At 37.3% G+C, this 16,611-nt stretch overlaps 1 protein-coding gene across 2 annotated transcripts in view; it reads left to right on the top strand.

Moving 5' to 3' along the window:
* Positions 1 to 16,611, top strand: part of Rasgrf2 (Ras protein specific guanine nucleotide releasing factor 2) — a 219,976-nt gene that overhangs the window by 100,208 nt on the left and 103,157 nt on the right. For both annotated transcript variants that reach the window (XM_042691066.1, XM_042691065.1), the window contains exons 6-12: positions 1,247 to 1,326; positions 1,711 to 1,904; positions 7,699 to 7,808; positions 8,851 to 8,969; positions 14,017 to 14,177; positions 15,069 to 15,135; positions 15,648 to 15,784. In XM_042691066.1, coding sequence (XP_042547000.1) covers positions 1,247 to 1,326; positions 1,711 to 1,904; positions 7,699 to 7,808; positions 8,851 to 8,969; positions 14,017 to 14,177; positions 15,069 to 15,135; positions 15,648 to 15,784 — 868 coding nt within the window. The remainder of the gene's footprint in view (positions 1 to 1,246; positions 1,327 to 1,710; positions 1,905 to 7,698; positions 7,809 to 8,850; positions 8,970 to 14,016; positions 14,178 to 15,068; positions 15,136 to 15,647; positions 15,785 to 16,611) is intronic.

Here is a 16,611-nt window from a genome sequence, read left to right as displayed (position 1 = left end):
TGTTATCAGGCACTAATAGCAATTCAAAGTGGATCAAAGACCTCACATCAGACCCAAAACTTTAAAACTACTGCGAGAGAGTAGGGGGGAGCTTATAGGGATCATAGGAAATGTAGAACTTAGAGGTATAGGTAGAAATTTCTTGAAATGAGTCCCAGAGGCACCACAGATAGGATGGAAACTTGACAAGTAGGACTTATCAATCAAAATGAAGTTTCTGCGCAGCTAAGGACATGGATACTTCTATCTTTCTTGTCTTGTCAAGTGTATATCCTACTGGTAGAAGTGTATTTACATCCAGAATGTAGCTGCCAGGGAGTCTGGGAAATGTAATTTTAGCTCACTTCCATCTCTGACTAAGAGGATGGAAGTCAATTGAAAGACTAATTTATAATACCTGTTAAAGGACATTTGATTGAAATCCTTGAACATCACATACTACTTAAACTTTCTTTAAAAGAAGAAAGTCACAGTGTCAAATTTTGTTTTTGTTTTAATGGACTCTTTGGAAGTAGGGAGAATTTATCCTGATATTTATTGTTGTGAAATTTGACCTACAACACACCAAGAGCTCTTCCTGAAAAGAATAATTATGTTTTCCTTCAGAAAAGGCTTCAATAGCTTATTCTAATTAAGAGAGAGCAAATTATATTTGACTCTGGAAACTATCCATAGCCCTTTTAGAATGTTAGATCCTTAATTTATGTATAATTCTCATTTTAGTATCTCTGGATAGGCCCCACTATTTTCAGAAGATAATGCTATATTTCTGTCTTAACTATCTTAGAAGTACAGTAGAGTTCTGTGATTTTTTTTTGCTATGGATTTTTTTTCCTCCTTGTCAAAACTCATTTCAATAAAAGAGAAACCTTTCCTTGCATTTTCTAGAATCAAATAGGAAAAGACAAAGGATCATAACTTTAATTTTCTGATTATCAGTTGAAGTGCTTCATTCTAACAGTAGAAAGCTCACTTTTAAATGATGAAGAGGGTATGACAACAGTTTGATATTTCTTATGTTCTACTGTTTAAGGCTTATGTTGGAGTTTTCTTTGGGTTTTGTTGCAGTTCTATAAAAGAGAAATTGCTTTATGAAGGCTAATACAACCCATGTTATTATTGTACAGTTTGGAGTCTCTATAAACTAGTGTTCTGTGTATACAATATGCTTTAAGCACTTACTGGGTTCTATTGACAAAGTAATCACTTTACAGAGACTAAATTGTATCTTTTTTGTATTTTATAGTGAAACAATCATGTTTCTTCATGAAATATTTCATCAAGGACTGAAGGCAAGGATAGCAAATTGGCCTACTTTAATTTTAGGTAAGTGCGTTCTTTGAAGATAATTTTTTTTTCTTCCAGAATGATTACAATTACATTTATGCATTATTCTGAGTTGCCTGAAGTTTACTTTTGACCTGTGAACTTCTGTAAGCAGAAGTTTGGGGGTCTTTTGGGCCCTGTCTTAGAAGTTCCTTTCACCCCTTCTCCTGGTCTGTCATAGGTCATTTAGGACTGATGTCACATTTTATCCCAGAGTAGGTTTTCCCTAATCTGTCATTTAACATGAGCACTGAGACCCGTGCAAGTATGACACTTAATTCTGGTAGGCAGAACAAAGCAATCTTTGCTCTTTGATCTTCCCATTGAATGTAGATAATTTACCAAGCAGCAAGGGAAACAGCCATGTTTTCTTCTCTTTTCCAGCTGATCTATTTGATATTTTGCTGCCCATGCTAAACATTTATCAAGAATTTGTGCGTAATCACCAGTACAGTCTCCAAGTACTCGCCAACTGTAAGCAAAACAGAGATTTTGACAAACTCTTAAAACAATATGAAGCCAACCCTGCCTGTGAGGGGAGGATGCTGGAAACATTCTTGACCTACCCAATGTTTCAGGTAAATCCATTGCTGTGCATCTTATAAGTCATTGGTTCCAGCTCAATGCTGTGCCCTTAGGGGGCTAGAAGCCTCTGTGAAGTGTGTCTGGGAAGAATTATGCAGCATGTCATCTTCTTAACTTTAGCTCTGAGACAAAAAATATATGACACACATTCTCTCTGTGTATAGTATATGTAGAAGACCAGGCATTTAAAAGTGTGTGTGTGTGTGTGTGTGTGTGTGTGTGTGTGTGTGTTGCTAGTTATTGACCATAGAGTTATGTAAATATGGAGCAAGTGCTTTTTGCTCAGCTATATCCCCAAACCAGAAAACAAGCATTTTTAAAGTACATAATTCAAGAATGGTGTTGCTTTATAAGTAACACCATTTTCTCCTCATAAAAAGATTCCACACAGACCTCTTTCATACAGTCTCCTCCTCCAGCATGTTTAAAAATATTATTAGGTTTACAGAAATAGGATTTTGTGCAAATGTTCCAGTTTATGCCGGTTGCATAAAAGGTTCCTGGGGACTGAAGTGACTGCTGGGATGGTCTCTTTGTTTTGCATTCTGTCTTCCCACCCCATCATGATGGTTGATGAGTTTCCTTTGGCTGGAGCCAAGGGAAGGCCTCTTTGGTCACTGAGGCTGTGAAGATCTCAGAGCCAGAAGTCACTGGCTAGGCCTGGGGACTGTTGGCGCCTGGTTTAGTAGCCTCACTGAGGTAGGCCAAGATCCAGAGTTCACTTTGGAAGATGAGAGAAATGCATGGGATCAAGTATACTTGCACTCATTCCTGGATCTAGGGCTTTGCCACTCAGAGCTCTGTCTGAATTAAGTAATCTTAGGGGCCAAAACATGCATTGGATCTTTTGCTCCTTTGAAATATGTCGATTCTGTTCTTTTGGAAAGGCATTGAATGTTCCCATTGTGGAATTTATGGGGCTTCTGGCAAGACCTCCAGATTGTCATGTGGTAAACCAATTGTACTGAGCATGTGTTGTGGTTATGGTGGACTGCTTTGTCCCACTAAGCAATCATCTCTGACCTTGGGCCAATCATTTTGTAGGCTTAGAATGAAATGTCGTTGTGGTCCATAATTGTTTGCCTGAAAACTCTGTCTTTCTCAAAACCCTGGAAGATGTCATAGAAGTGTAGAAGATTTTTAAAAAAGGATACATTTGAAGCCATTTAAGTGTAATGAAGTTTCATAATGTTCTATCTTTTTCATGGAACTAAATTGTTCAAACTATTTGCTTCTCTGAAGAAATATTTCACAATAAAAATTTCAGACTTTGATTGTACCATATCCATAATTGGAATTTGAGGGTTTATTTACAGTGAAGCATTTTATGTAGTTTACTAATCGGTGGTTTTATTTTAATTTTCAACACTTTTCTCTAGGTGATGATTCTCCAAATTGTACCTGTCAGTAGGTCAAGGCAGGTGAATATTATAAAGGTGGAGTTATGAAAGAGGCGTAGAACATCTAGAGAAGTTCTTAGTTGTCTTTCTGATTCCGTGCTAGTTTCAGGTTATGTAATTCCCTCTTACTGTGATTTTCTTGTGTTTTTCTTTTTCTTTTTATTTGTGTTTGCTGGTACTGGGAGGCTTGAACACAGGGCCTCGCACTCTTGTTTTGATTTTTTGCTCAAGGTTAACACTGTACCACTTGAGACATACCTTCACTTCTGGCTTTTTGCTGGTCAATTGGAGTTAAGAGTCCTGCAGACTTTTCTGCCACTGCTAGCTCTCTTGATGTTTTAAGTGGCAGAACTACATTTGTTCCGTAAACAAGGGGCCTAAAAACAGTTGAATACAGGGCCTTAGAAAGGTCTTCGGATTCCTTAAGAATGGTGAGATGCTCTTTCACCATCTTCCCTTTCTCCTCCTAGAGTTTGAGCCCAATAAAAGTGACTAAGCATTTTAATTGATGCCAGCACATCCCCATAGTAAATAACACTGGACTGGGAACACACTTCTTACTCTAATGGAGGCACCTGAGCTCTGCTTATTTCTAAGACTTCTGCTTTCTGACTGTTGTCCTGGGAGACTTTGTTGTCTGGACAGTTTAATTGAGCAATCATGTGGTGTTGCAGAACATAGGGTTAGCTAGGAACCCCCCTCCCATACTGTAGTGACCTCAAGCCCAAGAATTTAGTGGAAAGGTCAGATGTTAAGATTATTTGGCTTCTTCCAGACCAGAGTAACCTAAACTTTGTGAAAGCCATGGCTCTGGGAGAAGCTATAAACTAAAAGAATTTATCTGAAATTGGCTCAATTGCAGGACATAAGCAAATAGAAAGAACACTAAATTGTGCTTATTTGTTTTATTACAATGTAGAAGAGAGTAAGAGGAGAAATCATAGAGTGCTGCATGTAGATCTTGTGGTCCTTTGTATATCTCCTCTGTCTTCAGTTGGTGGCTTTTCAGCCTGCCTTATTTCAAGGAGTGAGAATATGAAATGTTTGTGGGGAGGGGGTGGAGCATTTCCCTGTCTAGAAGCCTGAAGGCTTATTTCTTACTAGATTCACTGGTTTGGTGTGGTTCTTTCATTAATGAGGTAGAATAGTCATGAAGATATACTCTCTCAGAGCCTGGGATGCATCAAGTTTCCTCTACACACACTGAATTGCAGGAATATCTCCTTGCCTCCACCTTGCTCCTGTAGAGGTGGAAACTTTTGTATTAATCTAGGGCACCATGAAGAGGTGACCTTTAATCATACTGCTAAGAGGAGGCTCTGAAGTCAAACTGATTTGAGCTCAGATATGAGCACACAGGTTGGTGTAGGTGTGAGGGAGAGCAGATGGTTATTGCCTACTTCCTATTGAATCATTTGATTGATTATTAGTGTTACTGAACAATGGAACTATGGAGTAATTATAGAATATTTTTGGGGGGGGGTCCGGTCGTGGGGCCTGAACTCTGGGCCTGGGCGCTGTCCCTCAGCTCTTCAGCTCAAGGCTAGCGCTCTACTACTTGAGCCACAGCGCCACTTCCGGCTTTTTTCTTTTTGCTTATGTAGTGCTGAGGAATCGAACCAGGGCCTCATGCATGCAAGGCAAGTGCTCTACCACTGAGCCACTTTCCCAGCCCCTAATTGTAGAATTTTTATGATGCAGCAACATTATTCCCAATGGGACATCTAGACTCGTAAGTCCAAGTGTTACCAAGAAAATTTTTAATGGAAAATAATATAGATATTAATAAAAATTTTTATTTAGCAAACACATAGGCTTGGGTGGTACTATTTAAATTGGCTTTGACTACTCATCTATTTATTAGGATACATATGTTTTAGAAGTCTATAAGCAAGTTGATTATGCAATCTGCTACTGACAAGACCAGCACTGATAGGTGTCATTATGCAATTAGTGACTGTCATTGGAGAAGTAATTAACATAGAATGATTAATATTAATTAATATAGAGGTAATTAATACAGAGTAAATAAAATTAATAGTAATTAATAGAGCTAATTAGTATAACATAATTAATGTTAACCAGGTAGCATTAATTAATATTAGTTTGACCAACATAGAGTAACTAGTATCTGTTCATTGTTAAAGTCAGTATGTATTGAATTTCAGCAGCCACTGTGATTATGGAGTTTCTCTCTCAACCTATTGGCAATCAGCTCTTGCCTATACCAATGAGCTCTTTTTAGAGTAATTAATTTCTCTGCAGAAATGTCTCTCCCTGCTTTTTTGGCAGTGCTAGCATTTATTTGTTTGTGGAAAGGGCCAGTTACCGAATTCAGCTCCATCCATTTGAATCTTAGCCAGGGAGATCTTTAAAATAGATTTCCCTAATGGAGGAGGATCATGAAGCTATTGACTAAACTTAGTTTTGTGTGGTTGCAGTACATTGTAAGTAGTCAGATTCTCCCACTCCTTCACCTCTGTTATAAAAAAAAATGGGTACACTAGCTGTTGATTGCTCAGTTTTCTGTGGAACTAGTAACTCTACTGCAAACTGTTATCCATCATAGGATTGTGCCACAAAAAGTGATATCTAAAAGCATCTAGATCCCAGAAGACTACAAGATATCATTGAAGGTGGTTTTGGTGAGAATTATGTAATGAAGAGAGCAGTGTCTCCTGTGTTTCCCCCTTCTAAGAGTTCGACCCTCTTAGTTGTTCTTGACTGTGCTGCCAGAGGCCTTGACTTGGCCATAGAGCTTAAGTTCTGTATCTGTGTCATAGGTGACTGAAATGTGTGCTAATATACAAAATATTAATAAATGGACCATAAAGGCCACCACCTGCATGAGAGAAAAAGCAGGTCCACAAACAGGCCACCAGATCACCAGATAGATTCTCCCTCTGGGGCTTCACACAGGGGTCTGGCAAGCTGTTTTCTGTCCTTATTCCCAGAGATCCTTATTAGTACTGACTAAGACCCCAATCCTACAGAAGTGACCCACTGGGGTGTGATCCTTAAGGGAAATACTGTAGGAGAGTCCCACAGCTAGCTCTGCCATTTGCCAAGTGGCCACCTTGGACAAGTCACTGGACCTCGTCCCACTCCATTATTTTACTTGGAGAGTAGATAAGTAATTTTACATCCATGGATGTGTCTGCAAAGTCTGAAGCATTCTCAGCTGCACAGTAGGCAGGTTTGTGGAAGCTGTTGTTCATGTGTGCTACTAAAATTAAACTCACAATTCATGCTTCCTAAAAGTACTCTGTTTTGTAAGTCAGGAAGATAAATATGTGTACTGATAAACTGTAATTTAAGTTAGATCTCTACCATGTCCTATTAAAATCCTGATATGATTGGTGGTGTTTCTGCCTTTGATAGAATTCAGGTAGAAAAAGTACAAATAAGCCGGGTGCCTGTGGCTCACGCCTCTAATCCTAGCTACTCAAGAGGCTGAGATCTGAGGATCGCGGTTCAAAGCCAGCCTGGGCAGGAAAGTTCATGAGACTCTTATCTCCAATAAACCACTAGAAAACTGGAAGTGGTGCTGTGGCTCAAGCGGTAGAGCGCTCACTTTGAGCTGAAGAGCTCAAGGACAGCGCCCAAGCCTAGAGTTCAAGCCCTATGACCGACCAAAATAAAAAGGTACAAATAAATAAATAATCTAAGTAGACAGTAGTTTTAGAGATGGATCAGAATGTAGTAAGGGAGAGATTAATGCCATTGTATTGTCAATTTTTAAAAATTATAAAGATAAATAAAATATAGGCTCAAGTTACCTGGTGATAGCTCTAACTTTCCCTATGTGCAAATTTCCAAAAACCAAAGCAAAAAATAATAAAATATTAAATGTAAAATATTAAAGAAACAATTTTTTGTACTTGAAGACTTCATTTATTACTACCTTTAATTTGGTGATAATCATACTCTAGCTGTTATTTTTATTAGCATCAATTAGTTGCACAAAGGCTTTAATTTTAGCATGCTTATTTGTGTATACAATAATACATCTTGATCAGAATCATCCATCATTCTCCCTCTTCCCTTCTCTTCCTTCCTAAACCCTTGTAGTTTTACTTTATTCTCCTTCTGTCCCCCTCTTAGTCCACTCCCACTAGTCCTGACACTCCAGACATGTTTAAATTCTAATCCTAGCATTCATATTTCTGTAGCTACCTTTTCTTATGTTCTGGGTGAAGTCTTTTTTGGGGTGTATGTGTGAAGTTTTGCATAGAGAATTCCCCATACATTCCTTTAAAGGATTATTTGTAAAACAATTAAATTTATGACACTAGAGATCAGCTTCTCAGAGACGATGGCACTGCAAAGAGCGTCTCCATGTCACTCCTCCTCACCTCTTGCTCAAATTGGCTTTTGTTTCATTTAGATCCCTAGATATATCATCACGCTGCATGAACTCCTGGCTCACACACCTCATGAGCATGTGGAGAGAAAAAGTCTGGAGTTTGCTAAGTCAAAACTGGAGGAACTGTCCAGGTATGCAGAGAGTTTGTAATAAAGTCTTGTGATGGCAAAGCAGCAACTTAGTCTCCTTTGGGCACCTATTATGCATGTTTCAAAGATCAGGGAGTAAAATATAAACCCAATTCTCATATTCATCTTCAATTTAAATGTGGATCTGGATCATCATTCACTTTATTTACTTATGTATTTAACCTGTACAAGTGCTTAAAGTCAGGGATTTACGCTCACATAGCTTTTTGTGTTCACAGCCGTTGCTCTATCACTTGAGCCATGCCTCTAGCCAGCATTTTGCTGCATAATTGCAGATAGTCTCTTGGACTTTTCCTCCTTGCTTGACTTTGAACCATGATCCTTCAAGTCTCAGCCTCCTAAGCAATGTTTTATAGCATGTGAATTTATGTAACTGAGATTAGGTAAAATTTGGTTTAAATTTGGAAATATTCACAATTTTCCTTCAAACTGGAAAAAAATAGCATTCAGCTGCATTTTGCTATTCATATTTGGCAAAAAAAGCTACAGAACTTAGAATTTGCATTTCTTTTTCTTTTCTTTTTCCAATTGCTTTTCGTTTTGGTACCACTGGAGTTTGAACTCAGGCATTCATAGTTGCAGGCACTCCTCTGCTTGAGCCATGTCTCAGTTTCCCAGTTTGCATTTTTTGATGACTTTTCATTGTTGTTGGAAGTTATTTATGTCTATGTTCCTTTAGATTATATGGGATAAATTTATTTTCTTTCTAAGGAGTACTTCAATGGAGCTAGCTATGTATAAAATGATAGGTTGTTTTCATGTTGCATGCAGAGCCAGCATTCCCAAGCTACTCACTGACGGCTGAGTTGTTTATCATTTATAATCATCTCATGTATTGACCTTGCTTTGGCCAATGCACGAGATGACTGAAAATTCTCAGCATGTTCCATATGCTTTGAACTTGTACCAATTTAATCAAAGCAAGTTCAGAATCAAGCTTCCTAGCTGAAGCTCTTCTTTGCCTATGCCCTGGGACAATAGCTAATATCTCTTGCTGTGATCCTGTCTGCATTGTGTCTGACAGGGTGATGCATGATGAAGTGAGTGACACTGAAAACATAAGGAAAAACCTTGCTATTGAAAGAATGATAGTGGAGGGCTGTGATATTTTGCTGGACACCAGCCAAACTTTCATCCGCCAAGGTAAGTTCTTGTCATATAGATCCATGACCTTTGGGATCTGTGTAGCAGAAGCAGGGATGCATTCTGGAGCAGGCCTCATTTAACTGTGTGATTGGTGCAGTTCATGGAGAACATCCTCATGGCCTTATCCGAGGCTGTGGTTGAGGCCCACCTCTGTGCTGTTTCTTTTCAGGGGCCATGAATAACAGCAACACAATAATAGTAAAGCACGAGTGGGATAGTAAGTTACACTCTGGCTGGACTCTTCTCCTCAGTGGACCAGACATTCTCTGCAGCTTCATGGAAGACAGATCGGTTTGGCCAATGGAAGTGGCAATGCAAGGTGGTGATGATATCCAGACAAAGGTCCAAGAGAAACTTGCGTACCTCAAAGCCCTTTCACACAAAAGTGAAGACAATGTCCGAAGTGAAAATAGCTGTTTCTTGTTCCCATTTCTCATCAGCACTTCTGGAGCAGCCCTATGACATAATTTCATTCAAGTGGTGACATCCGTTAGCAGATAGAATCTTTCCTGGTAGATCGCTGACATGCTTTGGTCATGGTGAAGCTATTGTGCGTGGAGAGCAGGCTTTGGGGACATCACCCAGTAATTTCACTTTTGAAACAATGAAGATATTTGTGCCAGAAAGTGGAGAAGCAACAACCTGGCAGAGTACCTTCCTTCTCAACTCCTTTTTCTCCCCCTCACATTATCAGTAGTCAATGACATCTCAAGTTCCTGTTACGTGCTTAGATATTTTGGGAAAGCAGGGCATGTTCTTATAATGGTTTGGGACAATCAATATGCTATATTGATTACATTTACAATTTTGAATTTGGTGATGAGTGGAACATGAATTCAGATCTCAAAGTAATCATGACATTTTTGTGGTTATAGCGTGCCAATGTCCTTTGAAGAGATTTGTCTACCATAGTGTGCTGTAAAACCAGTTTTTTTTATTAACCACATCAAAAAAGACATTGTGCTGTGCACATTAATTTTTGCACAGACTTCTTAAAATGTTTAATGCATGCCATTCTATTTTCCATTATTTATTTACAACAAGAGAAATCAAACATATGTTAGAGTTTGGAAGTATATTTTAGGAAATATATGCCGGTTCCCATTTTCAGCTATTTTTTCTTTAAATAATAGTGGATTACAATGACAACATTGGGTTTTTGCAGTTCCACTTGGATTCTCTGCACAGTGCCCCTTTCTTGGCTTTGTGCTTGCTAAATACTTTGTATTTGTACATTCACCTACCAGAAGCCAGGAACCTTGGGATATTTATAAGGGCCATTTGGATACTTAAAATTCTATTCACAGGCCATACAAAATTATCAACATGGGCAACCAATGAGAAGTATATGAAATGTGTGTGTGTGTGTGTGTGTGTGTGTGTGTCTTATAATGTACCAAATGATTTTGACTGAGTATTCCAACCCTTGATATCACTTATGTGCCTAGGGCAGGTCTTAACAGGCTTATGTCAGATACCTTTAAGAGCCTTTTGTAAATCCTTCCACTTTCTGCCCATCCTCAAGTTAACATGAATCAACCTTCCTTTCCACTTCCAATATCTTTTGCTCTTTGTGCATGGATTCTGTCATTCTCTATATAGGTATCTGTCTGCATGCCTTTCTATCTATGAGCTCCAAAGGGCAATATTTATGAATTCTTTCTGCTTCAGCTTGTCTAAAATGATGTTTACATTATAGTTGCCTGTACAATGGGCAATGAAGTAAATTGAACTATTTATTGGATTGTAATCTGTTTGTAAGTTATAATATTTTATTTTTATTTGCTACTTTTTCTTGCATCTGGAGTTCACCAAAGATGCCTATTAACTTACTTGTATTTTATAATATGGGAGAATGGAAACACAAATTTCTCTCATGAGCATGTAACTTCTTAAAGGACTTTTGGTTTGATGGTGTAATTACCCATAAACGTTTAATATATTTCTTAGATTGTACAAGTGAGTTTGTAAATGTACCATACTAAGAAATGTTGGAATGTTGACATGTCAAATACATTGAATGTCTTTTTTTATTGCACTTGGAGAAAAAAAAATCATGTGTCACTTAAAGTCATGTCTATATGTTATTTATTCCTTATTACATATCTTATTTAAGGCACTCTTTGAGTTTTTATTGTTTCTTTCTGGTGTTACTATATTAAGGTCAATATGGCCATTTGCCTTTCAGCAGTATTTTTCTGCATGCTTGATCTAGTTAGTGTGCTAGTAATCATTCAATAAAGGTGTTTCTAAATGCTGGATGCTCATCTGAAAGTAGAAAGTGCTCAGTTATAGACAATTTAGAAAGTTTGCACTGTTTTGGGAACTTCTCTTCAATTTTTTTACTGCTGAGTGGAATTAAGAAGAAGGCATTAACCAGGCCTGAAGGGCATTCTGTAAAAAAGGCAGAACTCCTGCTGTAGGTCAGCCCCAATTATTAGATAAACTGGTGATCTGGATGCCAAGAACCAGGCCATAGGAATGGTTTGATGCTAAGGAATTACTAAGTCAATACCATCTCTCTATTTTGTATTAACTAAAGTGGAATCTTTTCTTCAAGTTTCCTGGCTATGCTGAAATATAAATGTCAAACATAAAACTGAATGTTAAAACAAGTCTACATAAAATTCTTTTAACAAATATTTATTTTTATAAGCCCATTCATGTTGAAACTTACTTTTAATTCATATAGAGTTTTGTCCATACATAGTATATGTAGTTATAGATCATACACATTAATGCGTAGTTGCCAAGGAAATGTTTATTTTTTTAACCTCAAAGTGGAAATTCACAGTAATTGCTAATATGTATGCTAGCAGTGTATTTTGTAATTTCTGAGTTAGAAAGTTACTAAATTGCTAGATGCATTTGTCAATGAGCTCATTATTATTGACTTTTTACAGACCTGGTTATTAGTTTTCTGAAAATGGCAGTCTAACCCATTTGTCTACTCAGACATGGGTCTAATCTTGTCCTTCAATAAGCCTAACTAATCTACCTGGAAGACTCGGGCTCAAGCCAGAATTGTCATTGTCTTAGGCCATCCTTTACCCTTCTAAGTACTACTTTCTTATGCTGTTAAATTCCCTTCCGTATCCTAACTTGGTTCCTTAGATGGGGATGATTTGGGGAGAGCTACTTATTATGTCTCTGGCCTCAGTTTTCCCACATGGAAAAATGGAGAAATTATGCCTTCTGAAAAACTTCTGGCTTTGACACCATACTGTTACTCTTGTGAGGACAACTTATTAACTTTTCTAACTTTTTGCCTTCTGCTTCCTATATACCTCCTCTACATTTTAAATTTAATTCTGCGAGTTATATGAGTTGTCTATCAGTTTGCTCCCACCTATGCTGCCTCCTCCATCCACTCCCTTCTTGTCCAATCACTTCCCTAGAGCTTTCTCTTGGCCCTTTGTTCCTCACTCTGGTTGCCACCCCCAGGCTGGTTCTATGCTATTCTTTGGGCCCAGAATAACTGCCTACTCTCTGTCTGTCATGCATCCCACCTAAACACTCAACTAAATAGATGATATGAGATCAGGGCATAGACCCTTAGTCCTTTATCACCCAGCACATTTTTTTTCTACCTTGTTAAGGGTAGAAGCCATTTGGAAAACTCATATGTGAAGATTGTGACTCACAATCACAGTTTTATTGTCTTACGTATGTATGTTCTTTTTATAAAGAACTTCGATGTTTTTCCACTAATAGAAGTAATCTGTGCTTGTTTAAAATATCATGAAACTTCAACACATATGAAGAAGAAAATAAAATTGCTGCAGTCTCCTCTCTTAGTGATGACCACTGTTAAAACTTAAGGGCTGAATATATGTATATATATATATATATTATTATTTATGTAATGATTTTTAAAATTATGCCAGTACTGGCTTTCAACCAGGGGCACTCCATCTCAATTGGCTTTTTAGCTCAAGGATAACACTCTTCCACTTGAGCCATACTCTCATGGACTTGGAGATGAGAGTCTCATGGATTTTTCTGCCCAGCCTGGTTTCAGACTTCAATCCTCAGATGTCAGTTTCCTGAGTAACTAGTATTACAGGCACGAGCAACAAATGTTCACCCCATTTAATGGTTGTTATGAGGTTGAAAGAAGCTGGTGCATTTGGGGTAGGTCATGGATTAAACAAATACAAGAAATATTCCCTAGGAGATGGGACAAGTCTAAACCCAAAGCATTTTCCAGGAATCTGTCTTCTTACTTTTGATTTGATATTTAACAGAGATTAGAATTTTATTTTATAGGGCCATGGAGGTTATTATTAGAGTACAGTCTAAAATATACTAGAAGTAATCTTGATATTATATAAAGTATGCCCATTAACTTCTCATTTCAAATGAAAGATAGCTCATGTGAGTGTTCTGCTTTTATGTGGTTTATTACACAAAGAATTTTTATCATACATAATTTCTTTATGGTTTCTTTTTATTAGTGTATATTTATACAAAGTAATGGTTTCATTGATTCACATATAACTTAAAAGCAACTGTCCTTTTAAAACTGGTCCTTTAAAAAGAGCTGTTCCTTACTGAATTACATAGAAATATGTAACTCATGTATTTTTTATAATATGCATGCACTATGCCCTCTTTTAAATCAAAAGTATACTCTAATCATATTCTATTTATCTATTTTCATTGCTTCAAGGAGAATAAATTCTATATGCTTTTATGTAACTTCAGAATTTGTATGGTATCATTATGAATGAATTTCCTGGTTTTAGATCACTGAGGACAAGAGGAAGAAGTGCCTATTCTTTAAATTAAATTGACCTTTTAAACTTCTGTTTCAGTTTATAGATGAGAAATCAATTCTAAAGTATTTTACAAAAGGGAACACATCAATCTTAAATACAGTTTTTTTGTCTTCTCAGAGTGTGGAAAATGTATTTGTTCTGATAGTACATCAAATAAATCCTTGGTGTCTTAGGAAACAGGCCCCCTTGTTTATTTTCAAGGGCATAGTCCTCACTTGGCAGAACTTTAATTGCTATGTATTCTTCACTTCTGTAACCACCAGGTTCTCTTATTCAAGTACCTTCAGTTGAGAGGGGAAAACTTAGTAAAGTTCGTCTGGGTTCATTGTCTTTGAAAAAGGAAGGAGAGAGACAGTGCTTCTTATTTACAAAACACTTTTTAATTTGTACAAGAAGTTCAGGAGGAAAGCTTCATCTGCTGAAGGTATGGGTTTTTCTATAGTTATTCCATTTATTCTATGTTCCCAATGGTTTAGAGGTTATCTCTATGATGACTTCCATGCCTTGCTATTGTCATAAAACAGATGGCCATGATTGTACAAAGAGTGAGATAATGGATGGTTAAGAACTCTTTTACTTTGTTGTCATTTGGATTCAGAGTAATAGAAATTAATTGTAAGTGGACATTCTCATAACCAACTACAATTCAAATCATAACCTGGACAAAATTAGGACTAGTTGATGGTTGCTACTAAAATGGTGTGAAAACATTATAGTGCTCTGATGGAATGTTTGCTCACTGCAACCTGTGGCAACCTGTGGTCTGGAACTTGCTTCCTGTTTTTGTTAATAAAGGTTCATTGGAACACAACCCCACTGATTTGTTTATAAATTGTCCTTAGCTGCTTTCATGTTAAAATGGTAGAGTTAGATAGTTGTGATAAAAATGAAATGGCTTTAAATTATTTCCAATCTGTATCTTTATAGAAAAGGTGTTTTTTTCCTGGCTAAATGCTGTTACTATTGCCTATATATATTACTCAATGCTTCCTACTGACTTGGTGGGTTCAACTCTGTTGAGCTATCTTTGTTGCTATCTAAAGTCACCAGGATACTGGCCACAGTCCTGTAGATGGAGTCACTACAGTTTACAAACATTCATAACAATAATGGTATGCAAGGGAAAATTGAATATGACATAAATTAATTATTTTCTATTAATAGATCTAAGTTTGAGTTTGAACTCTGAAAAATGATTTTGATTGAAGAATAACCATGCTTTCTTCTGTGGCAAGCCACAATAAGATTACAAATCAGAACTTCCCAACTTACACAGGACCTTTGGCCTCTTAATGACAAATTGGTTTGTTTCCAGACAGGTGGAGTTCTCTCTCTCATAGAGTGCACGTTGATTGAGGAGCCTGATGCAAGTGATGATGACTGTAAGTCACATTCTATTGCTCTGAATTAGGTTAGGATAAAAAATAAAATTCCATAGCTTGATATTTTTTTCTAGTTTAAGGACTCCCAGGGAGACAGAAAAGATGTTGAAGATAAACTCCCTAAAGTCATTTGTCTGTTGGGCATTGAACCTGTGATCCTTGTCAAACCATCTTTGGGAGTTGATAGTCTCCTGAATTTGTGTCATGATAGTGACCTCTCTGTGGCAGGCACAGGGAAAAAAAGAAAAGTTTAATTAAAGTATTAGATATCTGTGCAATATGGAAATTAAACATGATATGAGAAGATTGGGATGTAGTCATGAATAACTTACTGACCTCAGCTCTTCCATCTTCCATTATAAACTTAATAAGGCCTTCTCCATTTGCAAGAAACACACTATTGGTGAGAATCTAGACTTGAGTTTACACATACCATAATGGTAGCTATATGGAAGCAGATAGTACTCATATTTTATATTCATAGCTAATTGTTTGGTGTTTGTGTGTTGAAGCCAAAGGTTCTGGGCACATGTTTGGACACCTGGATTTTAAGATAGTGGTGGAACCCCCTGACGCTACTCCTTTCACTGTGGTATTGTTGGCACCTTCACGCCAGGAGAAAGCTGCCTGGATGAGCGATATCAGTCAGGTAAGGTGGCAGCATTTGCCGATATTTAACAATCACAACATAAATATCTAGTGAAGACTTTAAAGGTTATTATGTTAAGAAAAATGAAATCTAGTTGCTGTGGTCACTGCCACTAGTACTGTATATCTTGTTGGGCTGCCATCATTTTGTTGTGATTTTTCTTGTTAAAGTTAATATTTACTTGAAACATAATAATTGCATTTTCGTTCCTGGGCAAATGTAACTCTAGTGCTGACTAGTGTTGCAATTGTCCTGTAATAAGTTCTCCAATGACTGTATTAGCTCTGTGCATGTGTGTGTATGTATGTGTGTGTGTGTGTGTGTGTGTGTGTGTGTGCATGTGCTTATCTATTTAAATACAAAAACAATGAGAGAAACAAAAAACAGAAAACAAGGGTTATGAGAAGTCATGCTTTAAGGAATTACAACATTCTGTGTGGAATATGAAATCTTCAACTGAGGCCTTGTATTTTATGTAGAAAAAAAAGTTAAGGAACAGAATTGGTTGACTTTCCTGGATCAGAAATGTTCAGTCGGGAAGTTGTTGCATTTATTCAGGCAAAGATATTATTTGGAAATATATCAAAACTAGTCAGGACTAGACTTGAGCATTTCTGAATTCAAGTTCGACATGAATTTTGGCTCCATTCACTATTGTAGGGAAAAGTCATTCTGAATAACAAAAATATTAAAATAAGGCTTGAGCCGGGTGCAGCAATATTTAGTCCCAGCTACTTCAGCTGAAGCAAGAGGGGAGATTGAGTCCAGGAGGTCCAGAGCAGCCTGGGCCACAAAATGAAATCCCATTTTAAAATAAAAAGAAAGAA

Source organism: Dipodomys spectabilis, unplaced genomic scaffold, assembly GCF_019054845.1.
Source record: "Dipodomys spectabilis isolate Male_0828 unplaced genomic scaffold, ASM1905484v1 ptg000140l, whole genome shotgun sequence".
NCBI lineage: Eukaryota > Metazoa > Chordata > Mammalia > Rodentia > Heteromyidae > Dipodomys > Dipodomys spectabilis.
This window is presented reverse-complemented; position numbering and strand designations above follow the sequence as displayed.